Source organism: Phyllostomus discolor, chromosome 8 (genome assembly GCF_004126475.2).
Source record: "Phyllostomus discolor isolate MPI-MPIP mPhyDis1 chromosome 8, mPhyDis1.pri.v3, whole genome shotgun sequence".
Lineage (NCBI taxonomy): Eukaryota > Metazoa > Chordata > Mammalia > Chiroptera > Phyllostomidae > Phyllostomus > Phyllostomus discolor.
The window spans coordinates 42,174,662-42,192,768 of NC_040910.2; the positions used below are offsets into that span (position 1 = coordinate 42,174,662).

The 18,107-nt window shown below is 39.3% G+C and overlaps 1 protein-coding gene across 1 annotated transcript; it reads right to left on the reverse strand.

Annotated features, from left to right (window-relative positions):
* Positions 1-1,234: 1,234 nt before the first annotated feature.
* Positions 1,235-14,126, reverse strand: LOC114503381 (putative gustatory receptor clone PTE01). Its single transcript, XM_028520924.2, has 2 exons — positions 13,907-14,126; positions 1,235-2,231 (listed from the first exon to the last, which is right to left on the reverse strand). The coding sequence occupies exons 1-2, from the start codon at positions 13,992-13,994 to the stop codon at positions 1,306-1,308; spliced, it is 1,014 nt and encodes a 337-aa protein (XP_028376725.2). The 5' UTR covers positions 13,995-14,126; the 3' UTR covers positions 1,235-1,305.
* Between the last annotated feature and the right edge of the window lie 3,981 nt (positions 14,127-18,107).

Genomic DNA, 18,107 nt, shown 5'->3' on the forward strand with positions numbered 1-18,107 from the left:
TAATTTTGGCCAGCTGATCAGAAGTGAGGGTTGCCTAGGAACTCCTGAACATGTGCCTGGTGTTTTAAGTCAAGGCAGTTCTACAAACACTGTTCCCTCACTCTGTGGTTTGGTGAACACTTTGTAGCAGGCAAGGGCAGTGGGAAAATCAAGCCAAGTTGAAGCTCATCAAAGGCCACCTAAAATTACCAGGGAGCTCTGGATCTAGGATGAATCTATAGAGATGGCTGGAACTGGTGCCAAGGGGTCAAATATCATGAGATGTGGGCAGCTGCAGAAGGACACATGACCTTGGTTACAGTAGCCCTGGACAGCTGAGGCAGGTCCTTATGGGAGCTGATGCTGAGGTCTGTGCAGCACACCTGACATTTGAAGCAACATGTCCCTCATCTCTAATATGACATCATTTCTCTTATGTAGTAAAATAACCTAATGGAAAATTTGACATCTTAACCATTTTAAGTGTCCCATTCAGTGACATTAATGGTCGTACATACACATTGCTGTACGACCATCATCACCATCCACCTCCATGAGTCTTTTCATCTTGCAAACATGAAAATTATTCTTTCCCAATTAAATGCTAACTCCCTGTTCCCTCTTCTCCTGTCTCCTGACAACCAATATGCTCCTCTATGTCTCCATGGATTTCACTATTTTAGATGCCTCACATAAATGAAATTATACAATATTTATCCTTTCATTTCCAACTCTGAAATTGATGAGGAGATGTTAAAGTGGGAAAAAGATTTATCAAAATACTGGAAAGCATACATCCAAATTTTCTATGAATGTCCCAGTTGATAAGTATTCATTCAAATTCAGTGTCACTGCTATCCCATTTCAATTTCAAATTATCCTGGATTGGAAAAGAAATCAAATGCTCTATCTTCTCAAGCATTTGACCATGATCATGAAGGAGCAAAAATATGGAAAAATGGAGAAGAATCATGGGGAAACAGTAAAAAGAATAAATACCAAAAAGGAGGGGCTACAGTTTTTTTCATAATGATACAATCAAGGCAGTTCAGGACCAAGAGTCCTGGGTAATGCACAGGGAACTGTGCATTACCTGGGTAACTGATGGGCTGTGCATAAACCTGGAGGGACTCTCACTGAAGTAGAGTCCAAATGACCTCTGAATCCATTACAGCTGTACTAAGAGGAAAAAAATGTGTAGACAAAGACAAGGTCCATATGGGTACAGATACACTATAAACTGTGGATTCAGAATTTCTTGTTACACATGTTTCATTTCGCTACTATTTCCAGTTTATGAGCGAAAAAAGATCCATAGGTATAAAACTAGGCTATTCTTCTGGTCATCCTCCATAGAACACTCTTGATGTCCCTGTTCCTCATGCTGTAGACAAAGGGGTTCAGCATGGGGGTGACCACAGTGTACATCACTGAGGCCACTGCACCCTTCCTCAGAGAAGATGACACAGTAGACCTGAGGTACACCCCAAGGCCCGTTCCATAAAATAAGCAAACAACTGACAGGTGAGAGCCACAGGTGGAGAAGGCCTTATACTTCCCCCCTGATGATGGGACTCTCAGAATGGAGGAAACAATTCGAGTGTAAGAGAAAAGGATCCCTGAGAGTGGAACAACACCAATGATAACACCAAAAAAATAGATCAATATGTTATTAATGGAGGTGTCAGAACAGGCAAGGTTCAGGAGTTGAGAAGCATCACAAAAGAAATGAGGAATTTCCACATCGGCACAGAAAGTGAGTTGTGACACCATCAAGTAGTGCAGCTGGGAGACCAAAAGGCTGATGAAAAATGACAGCAGGACACACAAGCCACAGAGGCGGGGGTTCATGATGACCAGGTAGTGCAGAGGCTGACAAATGGCCACCAACCGGTCATAAGCCATCACGGCCAGAAGTAGACTCTCCAAACTTGCAAACAGAGAAAAAAATGTGACCTGAGTTAGGCAGCCTGCATAGGTAATGGACTTGCTGTATGTCTGGAGGTTCACCAGCATCTTGGGGACTGTAGTGCTGCTGAAACTGATATCAGCCAGGGACAGATTGGAAAGGAAGAAATACATAGGTGTGTGGAGGTGGGAGTCAGAGATGATGGCCAGGTTGATGAGCAGATTCCCCAGCATGGTCACCAGGTACATGGCCAGGAACAGGCCAAACAGAAGAGTCTGCAGCTCTGGATCATCTGACAGTCCCAGGAGGAAGAATTCAGAGTCACCTGTTCGATTCTGTGGTACTATGCAGATAGGACACAGTTTGAAAAAGAAGAGTGTGCTGAATAAATGAAACAAGTGTAGCCACATCCATTTTTTGCATTCAAGCAATTAACAAATAAACGAATCACACTTGAGCTTGAGGACCAAACACACCCACCACCCCCCTTACCCTTCAGCAACATTTCTCAGTTGGGAACTCTTTTAGACCTCTTTCCTTTCAGATGTCTGGGTTGTTTACCTGTTTCTATAAACACCAACTAAAAGACCTTGGCTGAAAGAATATTAGAGAAGAAAGGTGAAGAAATAATATAATCAAAATGTTCATACTACCCAAAGCAATGTACATATTCAATGCAATTTCTGTTAAAGTGCCAATGGCTTATTTCACAGACATAGAACAAGCACTTCAAAAATTTATATAGAACCATAAACGATCCAGAATAGCTGCTGCAATTTTGAGAAAAAAGAGTAAAGTAGGAGGGATCACAATACCTGACACTAAACTATACTACAAGGCCACTGTAATCAAAACAGCCAGGTACTGGCATAAAAACAGGTACATGGAGCAATGGAACAGAACAGAGAGCCCAGAAATAAACCCAAGTCTCTATGGTCAATTAATATTTGACAAAGGAGGCAGCAACATCAAATGGGATAAAAATAGCCTCTTCAACAAATGGTGTGGGGAGAACTGGACAGCCATGTGCAAAAAATGATACTCGATCACCAACTTACACCTTATACAAAAATAAATTCAAGGTGGATAAAACACTTAAATATAAAATGTGACCCCATTGAAGTCCTAGAGGAGAACTAGGTAGGAAAATCTCCGATATTTACCCAGAAAATTTTTTACTGACATGTCCCCTAGAGCAAGGGACATAAAGGAAAGAATAAACAAATGAGACCTCATCAAAATTAAAAGCTTCTGCACAGCTAAAGAAAACAGTATTAAAATAAAGGAGGAGGGAAGATGGTGGCTTTACTCTAGGCAGCGTTTTTCTCGGCTTCTGTGAAGAGGGGGGAAACTCGCGGGTCGGTGGAGAAACAGAGCAAGTGGGCCAGGTTACCGAATCATTTTTTAAAGCAGGACATCAAAAATTATTGCACTTGCAGGAAAACCAGACGGTAAGGAGACGGCTACACGACAAAAGGGGCCCAGGGATCAGTGCGGGGTCTAGGGGTGTGCAGACCCCAGGCCCGCCCGGTGCTCTGGGTCCTGCCCCAGGGTGCCCGGGAGAGGGAAGTCGCTGCTTCCTCCCCCGAATACGGGGGTTGAGCAACTCCAGGGGACAACGTGTTGCTAAAAGAAACAGATTGGCCAGTTGGACTGGGAAAAAATCACCCAGGGACTAAGATCGCCCACCCAGAGACCTGGGAGGAGTGAGGAACTCTAGCCGACAAGACCAGGGGGAGCCTGAAAGGGCGCCTGCACCCCTAGCCCGGTAGAAGTGCCGATCGGTGGAGGGTACAGTGCCTGGCTGTGCTCAGCTGGCGCCCCATAGGGAGGGCTGATTCAGGCGCTGCGTTCCCAGGAGGGACATGGCACTTGGTGCATTCCTACAGTGGTGGCTCAGAGATTTCCAGCCAGCCCGGGGGAGCAGGGAAAGGCGCCCATACCTGGTCGGAGTGCAGTTCGGTGGGGATCACGGAGCTGGAAACGGCTTGGCGAGCGCACCATCAGACTGACTGATTCTCTTGCGCTTTGATCCCGGAAGGGTCGCAGCGAGGCGCTTACAGCGATCCTAGACCCCGAATCTCAAAAGTTTGGGGGAGGGGCGCTCCCTTTTACGATCCCCAGGGAGGGCGCAGTGAATCCCAAAACGTCGCGGGTGCCTCCTGAGAGCATAGAGCTGGAACCCTGCAGGACCCCAGAGTCCGCAAGAACGTGGAAGTGAGATCCAAAGAGCCAGTGTGTTCGGGAGCGCCCAGGCTACCTGAAACACCAGCTGAGGTCTGGCTAGGAGAGAGAGAAGCATTTCAATGGTCCCTCAGCCAGCTGAAGCCAGCAAGATCAGAAAAACTAGTCTGGCCAGTCAGAAACCAACAAGAGTTTTTTTTTGTTTGTGTGTGTGTGTGTGTGTGTGTGTGTGTGTTTTATTATTTGTTTGTTTTATTGTTTTTTTGTTTTTGTTTTTTCCCTTTTCTTTTTTTGTTTTTTTGTTTGTTTTGTTTTGGTTTTTGGTTTTTGTTTTTGTTTGTTTTTGGTTTGGTTTGGTTTGGTTTATCTGGCTATTGTTGGTTGATTGATTTTATCTTGTGTTTTATGTGACATTTTATTTTTCAATTCTTATTATTTTTATCTCGCAATCCCTTATGTCTCTCTTCCATTCATCCTAATATTATTCTTTCCACTCCAAATTTATCTCTCCTGCACTACATCTTCTGATTTTCTTTCCTTTTTTTTTAAAATCTTGCAAGTTACTGTAAATTTGTATTATCTTTTTCTCACTCTTCCGACATTTTTTATTTTAATAATATTTTGGTATTCTTTTCTTTCTGTATAATCTTCTTTGCTTGGCTGGTTATACTGTCAGTTGATAGGTTCCCCTGGTATCTCAGTCACAAGGTGTTGATAAGTTACTATCCTTCATCTGTGTTCCTTTAATACACCTCTCAAGGTTCTATACTCTTTTTTTTAATATTTTATTTTTTTATTTTTTTTAGAGAGGGGAGGGAGGGAGGGAGAGAGAGAGAGAGAGAGAGAGAAAGAGAGAGAGAGAGAAACATCGATGTGCGGTTGCTGGGGCTTATGGCCTGCAACCCAGAAATGTACCCTGGCTGGGAATCGAACCTGGGACACTTTGGTTCCCAGCCCGAGCTCAATCCACTGAGCTATGCCAGCCAGGGGGTTCTATACTCTTTATTCTTGTTATCTAGACCTCATCGATTCTGCCACAATACTGTCACTTTACTATTACTACTAGTAAGACCTAGTCTATACAATTGTAATTGCTTCTTAATACCCCTACCTGATCTCAGCCCACTTTGCAATTTTCTGAACTATACTATTGTGGGGGTTGTCTCTATCCTTTTACTCACGACTCCTATATACTAATCTTTAGTCCAATCCTACCTTAGAATCTGACCTCCCACAGCATCACAGCTTCCCAGATCCAACTAACAATCCTCTCATCCCCAATAAGAGTCTTACCTTCTTTCCATCGTTTCTAAAACATGGATAGTGGGGTGGAGGATCATGGTTAACACTATAAGAAGCCAAAGGATAACCCATCTCTTCTCTACTGGCTGCTATAGTAAATATCATAGTATACTGTCTTGCTGTTTTAAACCATTTTGCCTTACTCCTCCAACTGATCACAAAAAAGAATAGGGGGAAGCTGTGAGCACCAGGATACATGAAGGAGATTGCACCACTGAATCTCACAAGTATTCTACCACAGAAGTTCACACCATAATTAAAGGGAATTAGAACAGATCAAATTAACAAACAATAAGAAAAAAGAAGAAACCCACGAACAATGAGAAAACAAAGAAACAACCCCCAGTTGAAGGGAAAAGAGGAAGCCTCAGGAAAAATGCTAAATGAAATAGAGGCAACTCAACTATCAGATAGTGAGTTCAAAACAATGATTACCAGGAAGTTCAATGAACTCACAATGAGCTTTCAGAAATTAGAGGGAAACTACATCAATCTCACTGCAAACTATATAAACATGAAAAAGGAAATAGAAACTCTCAACAAAGGTCAAGAGGAAATGAAGAATACAATTTCTGAACTGAAGAACACAGTAGAAGGAATGAAAACCAGGCTTGATGAAGCAGAAGAGCGGATTAGCGAGCTGGAGGACAAAATAGAAAACAGCATCCAGAAAGAGCAAGAAAAGGAAAAGAGGTTCAGAAAGAATGAAGAGGGATTAAGAGAAATACAAGACAATATGAAATGTAATAATATCCATATAATAGGGATACCAGAAGAGAAGAAGAAAAGCAGGGGATCGAAAACCTAGTTGAACAAGTAATGAAGGAGAACTTCCCTAATTTGATGAGACAAAAAGTCACACAAATACAGGAAACACAGAGAGTCCCAATCAAGAGGAACCCAAAGAGGCCCACTTCAAGGCACATTATAATTAAAATGACAAAATTTCAAGACAAAGAGAGAGAATCTTAAAGGCAGCAAGGGAGAAACAGGAAGTAACATACAAGGGAGCCCCAATAAGGCTAACAGCTGACTTCTCAATGGAAACACTTCAAGCCAGAAGAGAATGGCAAGAAATACTCCAGGAAAAAAGAACCAGAGGTCTGCAACCAAGGCTACTATACCCAGCAAGGCTCTCAATCAAGATAGAAGGCCAAATAAGAAGCTTCCCAGACAAAAGAAGTCTAAAAGAATACACCTCGACCAAACCAGCTCTACAAGAGATTCTAAAAGAACTGGTTTAAGGAAGGGAGGGAAGGAGAGAGAGAGAGAGAGAGAGAGAGAGAGAGAGAGAAACACATGTACATAAAAGACAATGAATAAGTACCTATCAATAATAACCTTAAATGTAAATGGATTAAATGATCCAATCAAAAGACATAGAATAGCTGATTGGATAAGGAAAAATGACCCACATATCTGCTGTCTACAAGAGACCCACCTCAGGATAAAAGACCTACACATGCTGAAAGTGAAGGGCTGGAAACAAATCTTCCAAGCAAATGGACAGGAAAAAAAGCCCGGGTAGCAATACTCATATCTGACAAAATAGACTTCCAAAAAAAGTCCATAAAGAGAGACCCAGAAGGTCACTTCATAATACTCAAGAGAAGAATATATCAAGAAGACATAAACATTGTAAATATATATGCACACCACATAGGAGCGCCAAAATACATAAAGAAAATCTTAGAGGACTTCAAGAAAGAAATGCACAGCAACACAATTATAGTAGGAGATTTTAACACCCCACTATCAAACATGGACAGATCTTCCAAACAAAATATCAACAAAGATATTGTGGCATTAAACAATACCCTTGATGAAATGGACTTTACTGATATACACAGAGCCCTCCATCCAAAACAAGCTAAATATACGTTCTTTTCAAATGTACATGGAACAGTCTCAACGATAGACCACATGATAGGACACAAAACAAGCCTCAAGAATTTCAAGAAAATTGAAATCATACCAAGCATTTTTTCAGACCACAAGGGACTGAAGCTAGAAACCAATCCCAAGGAAAAAAACCAAAAACACTCAAAATCATGGAGAATAAATAGCATGCTATTAAACCATGAATGGGTCAAGAATGATATTAGGGAAGAAATCAAAAGGTTTCTGGAAACAAATGAAAACGAACTCACAACAACCCAAAACTTATGGGACACAGCCAAGGCAGTCCCGAGAGGGAAGTTCATAGCAATACAGGCCCACCTAAAAAGGTTAGAATCATTCCAAACAAACAACCTAACCCTAAGCCTACAAGAACTCGAGGAACAACAACAAAGGCAGCCCAGAGCAAGCAGAAGGAAGGAAATAACCAAGATAAGACCAGAATTAAATGACATAGAGACCAAAAGCACAATTCTAAGGATCAATGAATCCAAGAGCTGGTTCTTTGAAAAGATAAACAAAATCGACAAGCCTTTAAGCAGATTTATCAAGAAAAAAAGAGAGAAGATCCAAATAAACACAATCAGAAATGAAAGAGGAGAGATTACAACAGATACCACAGAAATACAAAGGATTGTAAGAAATTACTACAAAGAACTGTATGCCAAGAAATTTGAAAACCTAGGTGAAATGGACAGCTTTCTAGAAAAATATAATCTTCCAAAACTCAATGAAAAAGAAGCAGAAAGTCTGAACAGACCAATAACAACAAAAGAAATTGAAGCAGTAATCAAAAAACTCCCAACACACAAAAGCCCAGGACCAGATGGTTTCACAGGGGAATTCTACAAAGTATTCAAGGAAGAACTAACCCCTATCCTGCACAGACTATTCAAAAAAATCCAAAAAGATGGGAGTCTCCCAAACTCTTTTTATGAGGCCAACATCATCCTAATCCCAAAACCAGATAAAGACACAACAAAGAAAGAAAACTTCAAGCCAATATCACTGATGAACATTGACGCTAAAATCCTCAACAAAATACTGGCAAACTGCATCCAACAATACATTAAAAAGATCATACACCATGACCAAGTGGGATTCATTCCAGGGATGCAAGGATGGTTCAATATTCGCAAGTCAGTAAATGTAATACATCACATAAAGAAAAGCAAAGACAAAAACCACATGATCATATCAATTGATGCAAAAAAAAGCATTTGATAAGGTACAGCACCCATTCATGATAAAAGCACTCAGCAAAATGGGAATAGAGGGAGCATTCCTCCACATAATAAAGGCCATATATGAGAGACCTACAGCCGACATCATACTCAATGGGCAAAAATTAAAATCTTTTCCACTAAGATCAGGAACAAGACAAGGCTGTCCACTTTCACCACTTCTATTCAATATAGTACTGGGAGTTTTAGCCACAGCAATCAGACAAGAAAAAGAAATAAAAGGCATTCAAATCAGAAAGGAGGAAACAAAACTGTCACTGTTTGCAAATGACATGATAGTATACAAAGAAAATCCTATAGACTCTACCAAAAAACTGCTTGACCTAATCAATGAATTTGGCAAAACAGCGGGATACAAAGTCAATATCCAGAAATCAAAGGCATTTTTGTACACCAACAATGAAACAGCAGAAACAGAGATCAAGGAAAAAATCCCATTTGAAATAGCAAAAAGAAAAATAAAATATCTAGGAATAAACCTAACCAAAGAGGTAAAAGACCTGTATTCAGAAAACTACACAACAGTGAAGAAAGAAATCAAGGAATTCATAAACAAATGGAAACATGTACCGTGTTCATGGATTGGAAGAATTAATATCATCAAAATGTCCATACTACCCAAAGCAATTTACACATTCAATGCAATGCCTATTAAAGTACCAATGGCTTATTTCACAGACATAGAACAAAGATTTCAACAATTTATATGGAATTATAAACAACCCTGAATAGCTGCTGCAATTTGAGAAAGAAGAGTAAAGTAGGAGGGATCACAATACCCAACACTAAACTATACTACAAGGCCACTGTAATCAAAACAGCCAGGTACTGGCATAAAAACAGGTACATGGAGCAATGGAACAGAACAGAGAGCCCAGAAATAAACCCAAGTCTCTATGGTCAATTAATATTTGACAAAGGAGGCAGCAACATTAAATGGAATAAAAATAGCCTCTTCAACAAATGGTGTTAGGAGAACTGGAAAGCCACGTGCAAAAAAATGATACTCGATCACCAACTTACACCATATACAAAAATAAATTCAAGGTGGATAAAAGACTTAAATGTAAAACGTGACACCATTAAGGTCCTAGAGGAGAACGTAGGTAGGAAAATCTCAGATATTTCATGAAGAAACTTTTTTACTGACGTGTCCCCTAGAGTCAGGGACATAAAGGAACGAATAAACAAATGGGATCTCATCAAAATTAAAAGCTTCTGCACAGCTAAAGAAAACAGTATCAAAATTAAAAGAGAACCAACTGTATGGGAAAACATATTTGCCAATGATACCTCAGACAAGGGTTTAATCTCCAAAATATATAAAGAACTTACACGACTCCACTCTAAGAAGACAAGGAACCCAATTAAAAAGTGGGCAAAGGACTTGAAAAGACACTTCTCCAAGGAGGACATACAGAAAATCCAAAGACACATGAAACGATGTTCAATATCGCTAGCTATCAGAGAGATGCCAATTAAAACCACAATGAGATACCACTTCACACCAGACAGAATGGCCATCATAAACAAAGCAACAAACAAGTGTTGGAGAGGTTGTGGAGAAAAGGGAACCCTATTGCACTGTTGGTGGGACTGCAGACTGGTACAACCACTATGGAAAGCAATATGGAACTTCCTCAGGAAACTAAAAATGGATCTGCCTTTTGACCCAGCAATTCCACTGCTGGGATTCTATCCTAAGAATTCCAAAACACCAATTCAAAAGAACCTATGCATCCCAATGTTCATAGCAGCACAATTTACAATAGCTAGATGCTGGAAGCAACCAAGATGCCCAATCAGTAAATGAATGGATCAGAAAACTATGGTACATTTACACAATGGAATTGTATGCAGCAGAAAGAAAGAAGGAGCTCCTACCCTTTGCAACAGCGTGGATGGAGCTGGAAAACATTATGCTTAGCGATACAAGCCAGTCAGTGAAAGACAAATACCATATGATCTCACCTTTAACAGGAACCTAAATAACAAAACAAAGAAACAAGCAAAATATAATCAAAATCACTGAAATAGAGGACAGGCTGACGGTGACCGGAGGAGAGAGAAAAGGGAATTTCAAGGGAGAATGGGAAAGGTTTACAGGAACAAATTTAAAGGACACACGGACAAAAACCAGGGAGAGGGTGGTAATGGGAGGAAAGTAGGGAGGAATGGGTGGGTGGGCTGGATTGGGAGTAAAAGGGAGAAAACTGTACTTTAACAATGATTAAAATAAAAAAAGAAAAAGAAGAAAAGACACTGCAGATTAAACAATTCCATCAAGAAAGCAAAATATCAGCCTTCTACTTTGGAAATAAAAAAATGGAATGGGACATATTGTTTTCTAAGGAAAATTATCTTAATTGGAAGACACTAAGAAGCAGCTGAATGTACTTTGTCTCACTCAGATGCAGTACCAGAAATTCCCTTAATCGAGCCCTGGCTGGCATAGCTCAGTGGATTGAGCGCGGGCTGGGAACCAAAGTGTCCCAGGTTCGATTCCCAGCCAGGGTACATTCCTGGGTTGCAGGCCATAACCCCCAGCAACCGCACATTGATGTTTCTCTCTCTCTCTCTATCTCCCTCCCTTCCCTCTCTAAAAATAAATAAATAAAATATTTTAAAAAAAAAGAAAAAAAAAAAGAAATTCCCTTAATCTAGAATGTAGTCTTGAAGAGCTAAAACCACATTGACTGCATTCTAACTTAGAATAAGCAGTTAGATTTTTGTATGGCAATTATCTTCAAGGGTTTTCATCTTTACTTGGATTTGTGACATCTATCTTCCAGGGAGACAAGTATTCACTCAAATGTGTGGGTTGCCTGGTCCAAGTCAGTCCTTCAACTCTAATTCAAATATGTATATTTTGGGCCTTAGTGGACTTCACATTTTGCAAAATATGTCTTTGTTAAATGCACAAAATCATACAGCACCCCTGATCCTAAAGATCACGTTAGTTTACAGGGCACCAATGATTAAATAATAATTTATTTTCATGAATACTCTGTACTCATTTTTCTTTAGTGAAAGCTTATTGTCTCTCAGTGATACACAACCTCAGAGAAACATTTGCACTTGAGTTTCCCCTGTACTGTTTTTGTTCATCGTGACTGTATACATTTCTTAAATTTGACTCTAACCACAGACATTGGTGAAAGTTGATTTCTCACCAAATCCAACCCCCTAACCAACAGTGGACAAACTGAGAACCAAAGCCATACCTCAAACCATAAATTGGCCTCCTTACGCCAGCTTAAATGTTTTTCAAGTCAGTTCTTCCTGAGAGAGATAGAATAGCACTTCCTCTCAATTCAACTCCTGGAACTTATGGACACGGACAACAGTGTGGTGATTGTGGTATGGGTGAGTGGGTGTAGGTGGAAGAGGGTTTATGGGAATTAACTGGTAACGGAAAATATACAATAAAATAAAAACATAACAAAGAAATTTAGTGATGGGCTGACCATAATCTGGAACCAATTAAATCAGAACTTCTACACCTAAGTCCTTTGGGCATACTATCATAAAGCCAGAGCTGAGAACCATTTCAGACAATGAATAAACATTGTACATAGGAATTCCTTTCCATATCATTTTTAACCACTTCCCATATTAAACTATAAGTATGTAATAATCCATGCTGTAGAATTTATGCTCATTACTGATAAAACTTGAGGGTTTTTTCCCTTCCCTGCGTGAACGTACCCTGCACTTCTGTTGTCTGAAGGCAAACACTGTCATGAATCTGGTGGATGCATTTTCCTTACAATATTTTTATAATATTAGTAGTGAGTTATGCATTCATAGTAGTTTTCCTAAAAACTTACCTATATACCCACATACTACACACACTGTTCCCTGAGTCTCATTTGCCACAGCATGGCATTTTAAGTCTCTTTGTGATATGATCTCACCTTTGATCAATACATCTGTTGCAACACTTTAAGTGATGTCTAATATTACCTGTGGGTTAAACTTTATTTTATTCTTCAATTTTTGTCTGTGATAGTGGTTAAGAAAATTCTTATGCCCATCTCCACATCACACAAGTGAGAATTTCTTAAACACATAGGCATAAAAAACTTGAGTTGTAAAGAAAATTGACATATGTGCAGTTTTACTATTAATTACCTATGCTTATTTTCCCAATAGAAAAATGAGAAAAAATGATTGCCAAGGGATAAAATTAGCAAGTTCCCTGATGTCTGACTAGCAGTAATCTTTTCATGGTAGAGTCATGAAAATCCCATCTCCTATGGGTAATGGTATTTCCATATCTCAGCTTTGCAAAATGTGCTCACGTATGTGCCACTATTCATAGAAACCCCTGGATCCACACACTCATTCAGTAAAAGTTCCCTGCAAACTACTGGCTCCACTTTGCTAATTCACAGGTGAACCCCCACCCCAGTTCAAAGAGAAGGGAGTGGTGGGTAAGCCCCCATTTGCTCATCTGAGGATAAAGCAGGTTTGGAAAGAAGCAATCATTCTGCTGCAGTGGAGGGGACAGAGTCCTGAGGTGGGAATCAGGGACAGAGTCCTCAGCTGTCAGCCACTCAATGTGAAGTGTGTGTGATCTCTCCACCCCTCTTGGCTGGTATCTCTTACACAGAAATGGGAGAATAACACCCACCTCTGGGAAACATGTGACATCCAACAGAGGTTTGCCCTCAAGAAATGTTCAGTCATGCTTTTGAAATCAGGTTGAAACAGTGGGTTTGTTGATGAAAACAATCATGAGAAAGGTGTAATGACACATTATTCCATCAGATAGCAGTGAGGGGAGGAAGCCTATCAGGTCCCAGGTGATTGGTTCATGGAGTAAGTGGAAATCCTAACATGTGTCTCAGAGCACACACTAAGACTTACTTCTCTCTTTTTTTCCTCTCTTTTTTATCTTTTCCTATTTATGAAAATCAGCAGAGCTTTTCTTTATATTTGAATGTTGTAAATTCTATTAGTGAAACTTATAGGTTTCTTAGAAAATCAGTGCCATTGATATATGCAGGCACAGTTGTATCTCCCATCTTGTCCTATGAGACATTGCTGAAAGAATGAAAGCACATGAAGGATAGCACCTGTTGTGTGGGAGCAATATTGCCTACTCTCTGTTTCTGAGATCCAAGGCAGAGTCTGTGCAGTATTTAACAGAGATTGTTGTTGTTCTCTGCCAAGCAGAGTGTAGGTCCTGTGTGATCAGAAATCAATTGGACAATTGTTTCCCTCCACATATTCAGAATCAGCCTGTATAAGAACGGAAGTATCTGAAACTTTCCATGTTGGTGCCCTCCCCTCTGTTTGCCCCAACTCTCCCAGTTGTCCTAAGGATGAAAGAGAAAATGCCCCTGACAGTCCCTTCTCCATCCATCATCTCCAGAGTACTCACAGGGCTGCTCTGTCTCTGCTGCAGTAGGACCAGGCAGTGAGAATCCACTGCTGCTGCCCTGCATGGGCACTGAAGTTTCAGGTTCCATACCCAGGGCTGGCAGTTGGCCGAGTTTTTCATGGGCCTCCTGATGCAGTGACAAGAGATGAGAAAACTCAGATGTGAAGCCCACTGGACTGAGATGGGGAACTTCAAGGGCTGGAGGCAAAGCTGATGATCTATTCTTGCATAGACTTGGGAGCCCAATACTCACAGCTCATAATTAGCCAAATCTTGTCTGTTATCCCAGTCTCTGAGGACTTGCTATTATTAACAGAAGAGGGAAATGGAAGGTACTTCCAAGGATTTGGCCCCTTGTGAGGAGGAAGCTCCCCTATTCTCCTCACTTCCAACTTCCAAGTTGCAGGAATTTTATAAATTCAGAAAAGTTTTTTTCAATTAAAAAAAGCAATGTCTGACTTGTATGTCTGCCCATTAATTGGAATGATAATTCTATGTGAAGATAATTATGTTGTCTCTACCAAAAATATGATGTAATTTCCATTTTCTCATTTAAGATTTGTGCATCTAAGGAGAAACTTTCTCTTTTTCTTCTGTAGTCTGTTTTGGGATTTGGGATTTTATGTATTAAGAGATGGGTTGTTGTTGATATTTTGAAAGGCCTATTTTTTCATAGAATTTATGTGTGTTATTACATTAGACAACTATTTTTTCCAAAGTTCTATTTTTTCCACAGAAATTATGTGTGTTGTTACATTAGACAACTATCTATTTTGATATGCCAAATAGCAATTTTCATGAATACAACAGAGTGTTTCACAGATGTCTGTGTTCTAGATGTAGGGCTGCAGTCATGTCATCTTTTTAAAATTTAATTTATTGGGGTCACAGTGGTTAGTAAAATTATTAGTTCTCAGGTGTACAATTCCATAATACATCATTTGTATATTGTATTGCATGTTTACCACCAGGCATCAAATTTCCTTCCATCACCATTTATCCCCCATTTAGCTCTTCTACCTCCTCCACTCCTTCTCCCTCTGGTAACCACCATACTGTTCTCTGTGTCTAGATGGACTTTTTCCTTGCTTAACCCCTTCACCATTTTAACCCAGCCCCCCACATCCTTTCTCTTCTGACAGCTGTCCATCCATTCATTCTCCATGTCTATGAGTCTGTTTCTAGTTTGTTAGTTTATTTTGTTCATTAAATTCCACATGTAAGTGATATGGTACTTGTTTTTCTTGGGCCCATTTCAGTTAGCATAATGCTGTGCAAGAATAATAATAATAATAATAATAATAATAATAATAATGACACAAAAATATAAAAACGAAAAAAAAAATTTTTAAATTCTCCATGTCCATCCATGCCATCACAAAAAGTAAGATTTCCCTTCTAATTACAGCCAAGCAGTGTTTCACTGTGTAACTGTACCACAACCTTTTATTCACTCATCTAATGATGGGTACCTGGGCTGTTTCCAGGTCTTGGCCATTGTCAATAACACCGCGATGAACATTGGGGTGCATATATTCTTTCAACACAGTGTTTTGGGATTCTTCGGATATATTTTCAGAAGTGGAATCTTTGGGTCATAAGGCAGTTCCATTTTTAACTTTTGGAGGAAACTCCATACTATTTCCATAGTGGTGCTTTAGTCTGCTTTCCCACCAACAATGCAAGAAGTTCCCTTTCTCCACATCCTCATGAACACTTGCTGCTTGTTGATTTATTGATGACAGCCATTCTGACAGGAGTTAGGTGATATGTCATTGTGGTTTTAATTTTCATTTCTCTGATGATTAGTGATGTTTAGCATCTTTTATTATGTCTATTGGCAATCTGTATGTCCTCTTTGAACAAGTTTCTCTTTAGGTCCTCTGCCCATTTTTTAATTGGATTGCTTTCTTGTTTGTTTGGTTGGTTGGTCGGTTGGTTTGAATTGTACAAGTTTATAAATTTGGGATCCTAGCCCTTTGTAATTGGCAAAAGTGTTCTCCCATTTGGTTGGTTGTCTTTTCATTTTGGGGCTGGTTTAATTTGCTGTGCCAAAGCTTTTAGTTCGATGTGATTCTGGGGTTTTTTGTTTGTTTGTTTGTTTGTTTGTTTGTTTTTTCTTTTGTTTTCCTTGTCTAAACAGATATATCCCAAAAAATATTGTTATAAGAAATATCTGAGATTTTACTGTTGTGCTTCCAGGATTTTGATAGTTTTGAGTCTAACATTTAAGTATTTAATTCACTTTGAGTTTATTCTTGTGTATGGTGTAAGAAGGTGGTCGCATTTAATTTTTTTTGCATGTATCTGTTCAATTTCTCCAACACCATTTATTCAATAGATTATCTTTACACCATTGTATTTTCCTGCCTCCTTTGTCAAATATTAATTGCCCAGAAAGGCAAGGGATTACTTCTAGGCTCTCTGTTCTGTTCCATTGATCTACATGTCAGTACCATGTTGTTTTGATTACTTTGACCTTGTTCTATAGTTTGATATCAGGTAGCAAGATTCCTCCAAATTTCTTCTTCTTTTTTGAAATTGCTGTGGCTACTCTGAATCTTTTGTACTTCCATATAAATTTTATAATTATTTGTTCTAGTTCTGTGAAATATACCATTGGTATTTTTATAAGAATTGCACTGAATCTTTAGATTGCTTTGGGTAGTACTGGCATTTTCATAATGCTTCTTACTCATGAACACAATGTATGCTCCCATTTATTTGTGTCTTCTTCAATTTCTTCCTTCAGATTTTTTTGGGGGGAGAGCATTTTCCTCTATTTTTAAATTGTCTATGCTGTTACAGTTGATCCCATTTTTTCCGCCTTTCTGCAGCCCCACCAAGTTCCATCCTCTCCTCGTCCTGCCCCACCTGCTCCCATCCCAAGCCAAATCCCCACATTGTCATCTCAGTCCATGAATTGTCCATAAATGTTCTTTGGTTAATCCCTTCACTGTCTTTTATCCTGTACCCCATCCTCCGTTCCAGCAGTTGTCAGTCTGTTTTATGTACCTAAGCTTCTGTTCCTACATTGTTCGATAGTTGACTGTGTTCATTAGATCCATCCATAAGTAAGATCATGTGGTCTTTTTCTTTCATTTCTTCAGATTCTTACAACTTTCCTAGTACAGGTCTTTTACATCCATGGTTAAATTTATTCCTAGGTATTTTATTTTTGGATGCAGTTGTACATGAGATTGTAGTCTTAGTTTATTTTTTCTGAGTGTTGTTGATATATAAAAATGCAACTGTTTCTGGATATTTATTTTGTGTACTGCTACGTTACTGAATTCACTTATCAGTTCTAGTAGGATTTTTAGGTAGATATTTTAGGGTCCTCTAATACACAGTAACATGTCATCTGCAAATAATGACAGTTTAACTTCTTACTTTCTAATTGGATGCCTTTTAGTTCTTCTTCTTGTCTGATTACTGTGGCTAGGACTTCCAATTCTATGTTGAATAAGAGTGTTGAAAGCAGGCATCCCTGTCTTTTTCCTGATCTTAAGGGAAACACTTTTAGTCTTTGTCTATTGAGTATGATGTTGGCTGTGATTTTGTCATACTTGGTCTTTATAAGTTGAGGTATGTTTCCTGTATTCCCATTTTGCTTAGAGTTTTTACCACAAATGAGTGCTGGATTTTATCAGATGCTTTTTCAGAATCCATTGATATAATCATGAGATGTCTATCCTTTAATTTGTTTAGGTGATGTATCACATTTATTGATTTGTGAATGTTGTACCAAACTTGCATCTTTGGAATAAAACTCACTTGATCATGGGATATGATCTTTTTAATGTACTGGTAGATCCAGTTGGCTAGTATTTTGTTGAGGACTATACTGTCAAAGTTCATTATGCATATTGGCCATAATTTTATTTCTTTGTACTATCTGGTTTATAATTAGGATAATGCTGGCCTCATAAAATGAATGTAGGAGTCTTCCCTCCTCTTGAATTTATTTTATTTTATTTTAATTGTTGTTCAAGTACAGTTTTCTGTCTTTTACTCCCATCTCAGCCCACCCCCTAGCTCTCCCCACCTCCCTCGAATTTCCATCGTCCCTAGTTTTTGTCCATGTGTCCTGTATACTTGTTGAATTTTTAAAAATATATTTTATTGATTATGCTATTACCGTTGTCCCATTTTCCCCCAGTATTCCCCTCCACCCTGCACACCCCCTCCCACCCACATT

Excerpts from the sequence above, each read along its gene's own strand:
- LOC114503381 (XM_028520924.2), bottom strand. The coding sequence starts at position 13,994 with ATGGAACCTGAAACTTCAGTGCCCATGCAGGGCAGCAGCAGTGGATTC. Across the intron at positions 2,232-13,906 it reads AGCAGAGACAGAGCAGCCCT|TACCACAGAATCGAACAGGT; the intron begins GTGAGTACTCTG and ends CTATCTGCATAG.